Below are 12,799 nucleotides of genomic sequence, written 5' to 3'. Positions count from 1 at the left end.
TTAATGGGCTTGTAGAAAAGCACTCAAGTCTCATTTCAGAGCTTTCAGCGTACATCACCGCCTATTTTAGGATCCTGTTTGGCTCACATGTAATTAGAAGAACATTTTCAAACATGACAGAATATGTTGAAAGCTTTTACGGTCTAAAAGGGGCAGATGGTAGGTAATTCCTTTAAGGTTGATGTCATCCTCATTTCAATCGAGTTTCCATACAAACCAAGTCTGAACCTTCCGTGTGAAAACAGAAATGCAGCAGAAATAAACGTGTCTACACTCTGGATCAAAAACAGTCAAAATAGCTTTCCATATTTCTTTATTTGTTAAACTTGTACAAGCTGTAAGTGTTCACAACTCAACCATTTTAATTTTATGAAGGCTGCATGTTATGCATACATGGTTGTGTTGACCGACAGGTAGGGTTGCCACCTGTCCCGTATTTCACACTTAAATACGGGACGCGGTTTGCCCCGTATTTCTAAGTTGCCTTGAACTCTTAGAAGGTGGAAACCCTAGAGAGGAGGTGTCTTGTATCCAGAAGGCTTGAGGCCCGGCTCAGCTCCAACAATTGCAACAATATGGTGACCTCCATTGTTGGGCTTGAAAATGCTTCTCCAGAAACATATGGGTGATGACATACTGAGACTGCGTCCATGTGTTATACAGACTATAGAACTCACTCTGAAACTCTGAAACAGTGTGATTTCATCTCTGTCTTCTTCTTCTTCTTGATCGTTCTCAGCCCAGCTCGTCGCGGTACATGGCTTTGAGTCTGGACCAATGAGTCTGGTTGGGCTCCAGGTTTCCGCCTGTTTAAAAGGATGTTGCTGTTACCAAATGCTGGCTCGTGTTGAATTAATGATGAGTTGGGATAGAGATACATTATCAAAAGGATGCATCATTGGAGGTTAGGGAGGTACAGAGATGGAAGGCTAACAATCATATTTCGATTCCCAGGGGAAATTAAGACCTCAAATCCATAAGATTGAGAGAGGACACCCAGGAGAACAACATGCAATCTCTACACATAAAACACAGCCACACACTGTTCAGACTAGACACTCTGATTTTTTTGCTGTAAAATTCTCTCGTGGAAATACAAAGGCAAACACATGTGTTTACCCACATTGTGTTGTTCACAGGTTTAGAGGCGTCTGCATGAGGTGCTACTTTGCTCTCGTTATTTTTGGCACCATGCTAATTGCAGGTCAGAAAGTCAGAACTGTGACTTGTACTGTACACATTCATGCAAAGTGGCTGGTAGAGTTTGCATGTTTACTTTCACACAATAGAAGTGTTTTTGAGCTCAATGTGATGGAAAATTAATTATACTGTAGTTCATTATAAAAAAAATCCTCTCCTATGAAAGAAGGCAGGTTGTGCGTTACGAGTTTCTTCTTCTTTGTTGGAATACATCATGAAGTTGAAGGCTGTACAGCTTTTTTTTTTCTTTTTATGAACTCCAGCCCGTTTGTAAGGAGTCCGTGTGACGTCAGCGCATCTTTCCTAATACCCCGGGTCCATCCAAAGCCTGCCTCATCACAGCGCCGCGCGCCTCGCCCTCTCCACACCTCACCTTCGAACCCGAGCAGCTTCGCGAAACATTCACCGGGATTCATTTTTCCACATCAAAAAACTCGACCTGGACTGTAAAACAGGGAAATAAACGTCCACGATACGGGGAGCGAGTTGTGAAATGGTTGATTGTTTGACGCTTCAAGTCCACGCTGATGTGACTGTCTTTGCCTGAAGCGCTCTTCTCTGTGGTAGCCGAACTCCATGCAGAAAAATGTCAAATTTCCTTGCCGACATAAAAAGGTCAAGCCGGCTTGAGCTCATCTTGATTATTTTGTAAGTATGCAGTTGGAGTTTTCATTCGGCACAAATCCCATCCACTAAACAACCTCTTTCTGGATGAATTCAAACTTTGCTGTCAAGTTCTTTTGCGCGTGCTTTCCAACTCAGTCAGCACGTTGTGTTGCGAGTATTGCGCGTGCTGTGTGATAAGATCGGCATTTCAATTGTGCCTACATACTTTTTCGACAAGCCGTCCACCGAGAGCCCAACACCTGGAAACATCTGGCTGAGCTCTGTTTAGTGTTTTTGGACAAGGGAAGGACGCTGTTTTTTTGGACAGAGGTGGTGGCATTTGGACAAGTGCAAGTAGGTGAGTCACTTATCTGTCACTTACACAGTAAACATGAACGCACACAAACAATAGAAGTCATGTAATAGGAATAGATCTGTGTTGCATTTTGTAGGATTTTGTTTACTATTGCACTTACATATTTAAAAAAAAAAAACCTCCACTTGATTCTGAGTGAAACAACAGCTGCATGTGTGGGAAACATTCAGCATTCAGAACAACTGGGACGTCTTAAACTCATGACTACAGCTCTTTTTATCCCTGCTAGTCAGCTGATATATGACTTTTAAGAGACAGAAGGGGAACAACTACAAGTTTCACAATCTCATAGTGGAGCACAGTTCGACTTTTTCAGCACATGCTAAATGTGTAAAATGTAAAAAGAACATGCTCCCTCTTTTTCTGTATGTTCAAGAAATATGAGACGGTAGCCTGCAAAAATTATGTGAAGAGGTCTATAGTATAACTGGCTCTGATTTGTTGGTATAAAGTGGGGATTACTTGTAAACATCCAGTGTGACCGATGCAAGATGTTATAGGGTCAATGACCGGCACATAAACAATCATTGCTTGTTTCTAGAAAATGCTGGAAAATAATAATTAAATGCTGCCTGTCCTTAAGCTATGTCTGAATCCATTTTCATGAAACAAGTTTCAGCTGATGATGCCGATGACATGACAAACTGTCCAAACCAGCGTTAAATAAAGCACAATTCTGAATCTCAGATGCATCCTTTGTTCCTCTCTGTTTGCAGGATGGCTGCAGACAACTTCTTAAGGACGCCTTTTTAACTGTATCAATGGAAGCAGGGAAATATTTTCTCCACCAATCCTAACAGATTCCAGTCATGGCAGCGAAAGACCCGTGCCACACCCAGGAGCACATCAACCCTGACACGAATCCCGTGATCAGTGCGGTCATGTTCGCCACGGGGATCTTCGGCAACGTGGCTGCCTTGATGATCCTGGAGTTCCGACGACGGAGAGACATGAGGGTCGGAGACGTGCGGCGCCGATCGCTTTTCCACGTCCTCATCACGTCGCTGGTGGTCACGGACCTGGCTGGGACTTGCCTGGTCAGTCCGCTGGTGCTGATGTCGTATCATCGAAACACTACCCTGGTGGGGATGTCCTCCGACTCCCAGAGCGTGTGCAAGTACTTCGGTTTTAGCATGACCTTCTTCAGCTTGGCCACCATGTCGCTCCTCTTCATGATGGCGCTAGAGAGAGGTTTTGCCATTGGGTACCCTTATCTGTACAGCCGCCATGTCACCAAGAAATGTGCCTACATCACAATACCATCAGTGTTTATGTTTTGCATATTATTCTGCCTTCTCCCTTTTGCGGGATTTGGTGTTTATGTACAATACTGTCCCGGCACGTGGTGCTTTATTGACATGAAGCCTTCAATTCCGGCCTACCGCGCCTACTCGTGCCTCTACGCGTCAGTGATGCTAGTGCTGGTGCTAGCTATAGTGGCGTGCAACTGTTTTGTGGTTTACCAGCTGTTCAGGATGTACCAGCGTCGCAAGAGGAACGGCGGCTCAGTCATGGCCAGCACGAGGCCGAGCAGCCAGCGCAGGACGGTGTCGATGGCCGAGGAGGTGGAGCATCTCATCCTGCTGGTGTTCATGACCATCATCTTCATCATCTGCACACTGCCCTTAGTGGTAAGATGACAAATGGCACACATTTATACACGCAAAAACACAACCAGATAAAACGAACAAACAAAAAACCTCACAGCTAATAAATGGATTCATTATTTCCAATTCTAAAATAAACCAATCACAGCACAGTATCCATTTGAGGTTATGAAAGAGGGAAAAAAGAAGCAAAATAAATAGTTTTTTTTTTGTATATAATCAACTTTAAATTGAGAGTCTTCCTCTTGGAAATGAGGAGAAATTTGGATCTTACAGATTTATTTATTGAAGCTTTTTTAAACATTTAATTACATTTGCTAGTTTTTTTTTTTTTTATTAAAACTTGCCAATTAAGATCTTGCATGTTCGTGAAAATTAAACATTGTGTCTGGAATATTTATTTAAACACAGGTTGAGCCATTTTACAAGACTGTAACAGTGTGCCAATCATATTATCATCCCTGTAAAACAGATCCCGATTGGGTGATGAGGGGGGATGTTGTTTCAGTGAACTGTGACATGTTTTTCATTCAACCCACAACTCATGCTGTGATTAGTCATTGAGCGGTCTCAGCAAGTTTTCAAAAGATATTTTTATAACCATCACTGTTTGGAAAGTAGCACTTTGTCTTTCAAGAGAATAGTCGGTAACTCTCCCAGCAGAATATGATGTTGTGCTTTTCTCTGCAGACTGCAGTAATGGGCCGTCTAGAGCACAGCTGAATGTTGCCTGGGGCTTTAAATGAATGTGTCACCTCTCCGCCAATTTTTGCATCAAATTAAATTTTATAGCACCAGAAAAAAAAAGAGAGAAAACGGCAACAGCGAGAGCCCATGTTCCTACCTAATAAACCTTTTAGAGCCTAAACCTGGAAGTAGAGTGGAAGCTGTGAAACTTACATGAAGCTGAACTCTACCAAATATTGTGGACTACTGTTTGGAAGCCTCTATGGCCGTTGTATTTACGCAACCTTAGCTTGCTGTGTGCAAGCTAAGGTTGCCGTAGCATTTTCAGAAAGACGCCAAGATCATAAAACTGGAGAATATGTCGTAGTTCGATGACTCAGAGTAGTTGGCGTGATACCAAGCAAACAGCGAGGAGCACTCTGCGGTCACTGGACGTGGTCAGGCCCCCTATTATGTACCTTGATCATTCAAATACAAACAAGTGAGCAATAAAAAAAAAATGCATCCTCAGATTTTTAAGAAATTAGGATAGAGGCCAAACAAATTTTTGTAGCAGTGCCGTTAACATTTTACGACGTAATGTTTGGCATTTTTCTTGTACCTCCATCTTTGATTCATTGTTCATTGTTCACTGGATGTTACTTCTGGGGTTTAAAGGATTAAATGAGGATTGAAATGAGCTAAGAATTAAGTATATGAAATCCTTGTAAATCCTGGAGGTCTTCAAAAACTGGATTGGATATGGCTCGTTAATTTGCCCGAGACATAATGATGTGATTCATTCAGTACTGAACCATTACTTTTTCGTTTCAACTCCAGTCGACCTCAGTAGGAGATAAGTATTCCCTGTTCATTTCTAAACATATAGATTAACGTAAAACATAACCACAGGAAGTTCACTTGTCGTAAAATGACAGTGTCTTGAACAGCAACACATTGTGTTTCCTCCGTTGTACACTGTGTACCAGGTGTCGACCAATGCGGGCAGGTGGAGGACACTGGGATCAGCTTCCCCCGTTGACCTTCTACACTGCCTCCTCAGGAGTTAGGATTAAAATAGATGACCCGGCGCAGTGAGGTTGAACAAGGACGAGCAGAAGGACAGAGGACGAGGCGAGTTAAGGACAGGGAAACAAATTAGACTGTAACTGATCACCTCACCTGTGGGAGCATCAGATCTAAAATCAAGTCCATATTAAACGCCTTACATGCAAGTACGGATCTATTGAGGGTGCGAGGGCGTACATGTCAAATTTTAAATACGGTAAATATGTTGTATTTATTGAGCAAATCTGCCAAAAAGGAAGATTTCTCTTAATTTCAAGAGAAAGGAGCTTCTTAAGGGCGATCAGAGCAGCAGACCAGATTCAGCGGTCACCAGCTGTTTCACCACGGTTGGTGATGGATACTGCTTGTCATGGGAACACTATGTTAAACATACGGGTGCACGGCTTACTTGTGGATGTCACATGTGACTCTTCTCCTCATATTTCTGCAGAATGGTGACATTAACCTTCTGGTAAATGTTCCCCTGCAGGAAGATGTAAAAAAACCCTTTAACCATATTTCACTATAAGCACATCCTAAGTGATTATCCTGAGGGCTAATGCTTCAAATTGATTTTGCTTTTCCATTATTTTACCTATGAGCCCAACAAAGAGGAAAGGGTCTGCTGTATAGAAGGCAGCCATTAAATATGCTAAGCTGACGGCGTATCCATCATGAATTCTTCATCCTGAAGAGGAGTGTATACGTTGAGAGATTATCTGTGTTTGTGGGGACAAATCTTGAATCAAAGGTGGCTACAATGCTGCGTCAAACCGATCAGAGGAAAATCCAGAAGGATTTAAAAGACAATGTACCATCATGTGCAAGCATACAGATGTTTCACAGATGTTTACAGATAATTATTTTTAAGTTTTAAATCCTTTACCACATGATTGATTCTTTGATATTCTGATAAGCGCTTCCTTGACTGCTAAATATAACTACTTGTGCATAATTTATCAGGAGCCTTTAATAGACATCCATGACTGTCAAGCCAGCAATGTGATACCATATTTGGAGGTTGGGATATGAAGCACACCACACACAGACAGAAAGATCATATTGCATTTTTTCGGCCAATGTGGAACTGCACGCTGATGACGTGATGCGCCTCAGGTTATCTGTGATTGCATTAAATATTGAAAAGGCCAAAACAGAAGCCTTCTGGCACAGAAAATGAGACAATGGAGAGTAAATGGAGACGTGGTGGGAAAAAAAAGACAAAAGTAATAATGTTGAAATGGACAATCAAAACGCAGTACGGGTCGAAGTTGTTTGTTCCAAACTTTCATTCTGGCTTGAACTTCTCCTGAAACCTCAACCATTCCTGAATAAGAGGCATGTGGGAACACGAAGATAAGCCTATCAAAATGAAATACTTGGAATCATTACTCATGTTGTTGATTACCAATGAGAAATGCTGTAAAAACCAGAGGCAGCAGCTTAAATGATCCCAGTATTTTGCTGAAACTAAAAACCAGAGCACAACCCTCTCGCAGTCGCAGACACTTCCCATTAATGCTTTTATTACGCTTCCTGTTGGGTGCTGGGAGAGGAGAAGAAATTGGGTTCACAGTGTGAGGTGGATTTCATGGCTGTACTGAGAGAGAGAAAAAAAAAGGAAAAATCTGTCTCCGCACGCACAAACGCGAACCTTCTCCTTTTCTGTTTGTCTCACACACGGCAAGGCCTGTCGCTAATCACAGCAATGATAACATGTGGTTTCATTTGGGGTAGACGCTGGGATAGGCATGGAGCTGCTCGACGCTCAAAGAAGAAAGAAAACAACATATTTTGTTAATTTCTTTTGCGTCATTTGTGTTTTCCAGCTGCGTGCGGATTCTCCCGTTACAGTGACGTTGATTTTTTTTGGGATCATCATTTGTAACAATAACCGTTTGTCGACAGCGCTTTGGAAGAAAAGAGATTTCAGTAGTTTCGCACATGCTGATCAGACAGCTGCTGGTGTGCCTTAAAGCAAGATTCCTTCCCACCAATTGCAGCTGTGTATTTGTCAGCTGCACGAGAAAAAAAAACAACAACAAAAAAACCGCAATTAGTCCTCATGGACTAGTAAAAGCAAACAAAGCCACAGGGTCGAGTGAGCGAGCAGCAGGAGATCGGCATAATGACAGAGGTGGGACAATGTCGGTGTGAGCGTCACTTTCTGAGGACGCTGGGAGCTTTTACAGAAGTAAAATCTGATCCAGTTTCTTCAGTTAGGGGGAGATAAAGGTGGAAAATAATGGAAAATTTCACAGAGAGTGAACAGCGCATGGATTGGCTGAGCAACCTGTTCACTTTTGCCTTGACATTTCACTGGATATTGTTCCTCTCGGGCCCCTGGAGAGAGCAGCTGCAGGGATTTATAAACCTGTGAAGTGGTCAGAGCTTCCATGGATTGTATTAAACCTGTGAACATCATGCTCAGGGAGTTCACTGCTTTGTGCCTCAGCCAATCACAGCACTGGCTGGCTGACATCATTTTAACCCAGAAACTAAAGAAGGAAATCAGCTGCTCATTCTTGGCCCCACGGTGCTGGTTAAAAAGCTGCTTTCAATAGAAAAGGCCAAATGTTTTTTTTTTTTTTTTTTAGTATGCTGAAAAATGAGCTTTACAACAATAAGTTTAGGTTGACAGAACATTGTTATCTCAACTTGATCTGTTATTTGGAAGAAGCCGATGGCAGGTGCTAACCAAAATTTAAAAACGACTCTTTAACGTTCTGCTTTGTGTCTGCGAAACTTTCTTTTTACCGTATTAGGTGAAGAAATGAGGAAGGAAAAAAAAGGTCTTTTGTAACATTCACAACACTATTACAAAACAATTCCATGGATTTCAAATGTGCCAGTCATGAATGTGCTTAGCTGAAATCAAAACAGCAGTCTGCCTTCTTGATAGATAGATAGATAGATAGATAGATAGATAGATAGATAGATAGATAGATAGATAGATAGATAGATAGATAGATAGATAGATAGATAGATAGATAGATAGATAGATAGATAGATAGATAGATAGATAGATAGATAGATAGATAGATAGATAGATAGATAGATAGATAGATAGATAGATAGATAGATAGATAGATAGATAGATAGATACTTTATTGATCCCGAGGGAAATTCAGGAAACAACATATTTTCTTTGTGAAGCTAATAATGTACTTTTCGAAAAAGATAACGAGGCAGCTGCTTCTGAGGATTGATCGGGAGTCACGTAGAGGGACTTTTGAGTTCTCCTTTTCTTTTTTAAATCTCCACTCCCCTGGAGTGCAGATGGGTGCAGAAAAGAGCTGTAAATGCAAATTTAGGCTTACACGTGTTTGCTCTTTTGCAAAGTACGAATGCAAAACTGACAACATGACTCGTGATTACGACTGTAGATTTCTTCACTCTCCTGGCTCGAGGCCTCTACTCGACCTGCCTGTATATTAGTGGATGTACAAACCTGAAGGCACTTTTTATTTGACAAGAAAAATAAAGTTGATCACATTGCATACAGTAATAACCATCATGTAGTTGCTTTAAGCATATGTTGTGTATTGGCTCTATCTCTGTTTTTTTACAGCATGGTCATATTGACTTTTCGCTTGTTGCACCCTTAGGGGTCAATTAGCTGCGTTGTAGTTGTAAAATGTGTTCATGGAGTAACGCTATGTGACATATAAAGAGGCAATGTGCTGATGAAGTGTTAAAACGTGCTCACCGTGGCTGCTGATTCATAAATAAGCTACACAGGCACTTAGACAGTCCCGATGGGTAGAATCCTGTAAACCGGCATGGGAATCTCAGTTTGCCTCCGCGTTCACCATCTGCCTCACAGCCTCTCCTAAAGCCACATAAATGTTGACACTCTGAATGATTTATAACCGGCCTGTGTTGGCCACAGCGGGCCGCCTGAAAAGCAAACAAGACGATGCGGAGAGTAATTGAAATATCCACTTTGCATTAGGGACTCTGCAAACATCCTGAGCAGACTGGGTGATAGTGCTTCCTGCCTGTAAGAGGATCATATTTAAAAGGAATGGAAAAGTGACTTTTTACTGGGAGTGTGGGCAAGGAGATTTGGACTCACGGCCAAAGTACACAATCACTCAAGTGTCGTCAGTAAACAGTGTTTTTTGGTTTAGAGATGTGAGAAAGCATATGTCGACTACCTGCGCCTGTCATGGGTGGTGGAAGCAGAGCGTTGGCAGCTTGTTTAACACCCGTTCTTTGCTTTTCACTTCTCCAGATTCGAGTGTACATCAACTCGACGTCAGGTGAAGAGTCTCACTCGATGGACCTGATCGCCCTCCGCTTCATCTCTGTCAACTCCATCATCGATCCCTGGGTCTTCATCCTCCTCTCCCCCAGCGTGCTGCACTTTTTATGGGCGTCGGTTTGCCAGGCGCCCTTGGGAACCTCCAGGGTTTCTGTTTCAAAAACATCTTTGGACAAAGAGACTTATCTGACTAACGTCCAACTTTCTTCTAAAGACGTGGAGTACAAGGAGAATTTTCAGACTGCAGAAGCTCTATGACCATACCAGTGTTTTATCTGAAATATTCATATTTATTGGACTCGATATTGGATGGGGGTTCTCCTTGGTAATCCGTTGAAGCAGAGAGCTGTGTTGGACCAAAACATCTCTTTTCTTCATGAGAGCTCATTGTGAAAATGAGCCACAGTCAGTCCATTTCCATGGATTTACACCCTCCGCGAGCATTTCAGTAAAGTTCAAAGCATTATTAAAGCTGTATTATAAGTGTTAAAGCTCAACCTTGTGCCTCCTTTGCTGCTTACATTTTACACCATTAACTAATTCTGTTCGGCTGCTGATAGGGGAAGGCAAAGAAAAAGACTATTCAGGTTCTGTTTTGTTCTGGATAAGACAAGTTGCAAATGTTTTGGTGTGTATTAAATCCACCGATGACGTGGAAAAGGCTTGGGTGTGTATTAAAATAGAATAAGCCTTTGATTCAGGACAAACACTGAAGAAGGAATTACCCAATGACTTGAGGCCTTGCTGTTCACACCTTATTTGATTCAAATACTATAACTACTTACCAAACAATTACTGAGATGTCAAAAAGGTTCACTATGAAGAAAACCAAAATTAAGTTTGTGGGAAAAAAAAAAAAAAAAAGATCTTTGCACAATCTGTTTATCTGTTCAAAGAGTCAAAGTGTCAGATCAGGCGATCGTGACTTAACTGACAGACATGACCGACGACACGCTCGGCGTTGGAAGAAAAAGGGGCTGGGCTTAGACAACACCTCCGTCCTATAGGTCCATGTGCAGCTCTGACTTTACCATTCTTCTTCTGCAGAAAAAACAAGGTGGTGGATCTATTCCAGTATTAGACGTCATGTATGAGGTGTCATCTGTACATGGGGCCTCTTATTAGTCATTATGAGATGCCTGAGGTGGGACTTCCTGTTTTATGTCATCACCTTGAGAACGTGAGAACATCACCTCTGAGATTCTCAACCCCCGCTGACCTGAGACTCCGCCCCCCTTCGGTAACCTTTCCCCTCACATTCCAAACAGATTCCTGCTGAAGAGGTCGAAGGGCAACCGGCCTGGAACAAGAGAAGTCCAGACTTCACTCAGGGAGTAGACAATAATAGTCATAATCTGAAGTCATGATCATACAGTATGGGCTTTACTGGAGTGTCGTAACGGATTCAGCCGACACTCCACCACAACTTTTATTCAAGTGTGCAGTTTGAAACGGAACATCTGGAACATTGTCTGTGCTACAAAGCAGGTCCAGAGCCTTAATGCAGAACGTCATGATGACAGTCCATAACAATGTCTTCATGATAACGTCCACTGATCTGTTTGAAAAAAATACAGCTGATCTGTCGCCCGCCATCTTTACTCCATTTAACGGCTTAGTGATGTCAGTTCTATCTGACGCGCTTCAGATGACCAACAAGTTTCCTGGAAGAAGTGACACTTTCCTCCTGTGTTGCCTTACGCGTTCACACTGGCCAAAATAGTTACACATGTTGGATTCAAACTGGGACGAATTACACACACAAAAAAAACTCACAGCGAATTGTAACCATTACAAGATGTGATTCTTTAAAAAGGATCGGATTCAGACAGATCTCAAGTGTCTGGCAAGAAAATAAGCTACTAGAGATTAGCGGAGGATCTCCGGTCATAAATCTCTCGAACTAGAAAAACACTCGCTGCGGTGAGTGGCGTTACGTAACAGCCAGGGGTCCGATTGAAATGGAAAAAAGTTTGCTAAATTAACTTGTCTAATATGGGGGGGGAGGGGGAGGGGTATTTCAGAGAATGTCAAAAAGTGTGTGAACATCAAGTAAAGGATTTTGCTTCCGGAGTGTGTGAGAGCGCATGTTTTGCTGTTGTTGATCTGTTGTTGGTTGTGAGCTAAAATGTTCTGTGGTTACGACAGTGACTTACTGCTTCCTGTGTACTGTGAGCTTTGCGTTGTGTGTTTGTGTTGGTTTTTCTTCTTATTTGTGACTGACTTCTTCTTTTTCTCAGGCTTCAAAATTGCCCACGTTAATGTCCCGCAGCCAACGCTAGTCACGTGTGTGTGAATGTGCATTTGTGTGTGTGTGACAGACAGCACTGAAATGTAACCATGTCCAAACAGAATGCTATCTACCTGAATGTCTCTGTACTCTGATATTAAAGTACTGTACATGAAACTTATTGCACTGAGCACACAGCAGTGTGTGTGTGTGTGTGTGTGTGTGTGTGTTTTATTGCTTGTGCAAATAAACATCTCATCCAGCCAGTACTCAGTCCAACCTGCTTTGTGTCAGTTTTCTTCAGGGCATACGGTTTGTGGATGGCTTCCAGATGTGGAGACCAGAGGCAAATCTTTCATTACGACACGTTTCACTGGAGGTCTGACTGCAGGGTTTTCCAACTAACGTTGGAGTATCGTAAGTAGGTCATCGAAATGTGGCTGAGACCTGTGAACAAGTGCTGACAGGAAGACAGTACCTGTTTCCAGCTCACTAAACTGCTGTTTGGATTTAAAGTTCAAAAGTCTACAGAGAAATCTTCAGCTTTGTCTGTTCGATAAAAGACGTCAAAGTTGAACAGCTGACTTAAATGGAATAAATATCTAGAAATTAGTGTTTGAACATGAACAGGAACTGTCAGCAAAAGAATAATGACTTCTTATATTGTAGAACTATTTATAAATCGGAAACAGTTTGTGGTTTAGAGATTCAACGAGGGTCCATCTTATCATCAAGTTTTCTCGAGGTACTTATCAGCTGTTGCGGCCTTGCACCTTGCT

General features: G+C 42.1%; 2 protein-coding genes across 6 annotated transcripts in view; one reads left to right on the top strand and one right to left on the bottom strand.

Annotated features, from left to right (window-relative positions):
* nid2a (nidogen 2a (osteonidogen)) overlaps positions 1-3,734 on the bottom strand; it is a 42,415-nt gene extending 38,681 nt beyond the window's left edge. For all 4 annotated transcript variants that reach the window (XM_079335964.1, XM_079335965.1, XM_079335966.1 and 1 more), the window contains exon 1: positions 3,646-3,734. The gene's annotated coding sequence lies outside the window, so the exon portion shown is untranslated. The remainder of the gene's footprint in view (positions 1-3,645) is intronic.
* ptger2a (prostaglandin E receptor 2a (subtype EP2)) lies at positions 1,279-12,289 on the top strand. Of its 2 annotated transcripts, none has more exons than XM_079335969.1 (3): positions 1,279-2,160; positions 2,899-3,813; positions 9,761-12,289. In XM_079335969.1, exons 2-3 carry the CDS (start codon positions 2,992-2,994, stop codon positions 10,046-10,048), a joined length of 1,110 nt encoding a protein of 369 aa, XP_079192095.1. In that variant the 5' UTR covers positions 1,279-2,160; positions 2,899-2,991; the 3' UTR covers positions 10,049-12,289. The 2 variants fall into 2 exon arrangements, with proteins under 2 accessions (XP_079192095.1, XP_079192094.1); XM_079335968.1 differs by having other exon boundaries at positions 1,279-2,164.
* The last annotated feature ends 510 nt before the right edge of the window (positions 12,290-12,799 follow it).

This window comes from Symphodus melops (genome assembly GCF_947650265.1).
Source record: "Symphodus melops genome assembly, chromosome: 23".
In the NCBI taxonomy this organism is placed as follows: Eukaryota; Metazoa; Chordata; class Actinopteri; order Labriformes; family Labridae; genus Symphodus; species Symphodus melops.
The sequence above is the reverse complement of the archived record's forward strand: the minus strand, read 5'-3'. Positions and strand labels throughout refer to the sequence as shown.

Excerpts from the sequence above, each read along its gene's own strand:
- ptger2a (XM_079335969.1), top strand. The coding sequence starts at position 2,992 with ATGGCAGCGAAAGACCCGTGCCACACCCAGGAGCACATCAACCCTGAC. Across the intron at positions 3,814-9,760 it reads TCTGCACACTGCCCTTAGTG|ATTCGAGTGTACATCAACTC; the intron begins GTAAGATGACAA and ends TCACTTCTCCAG.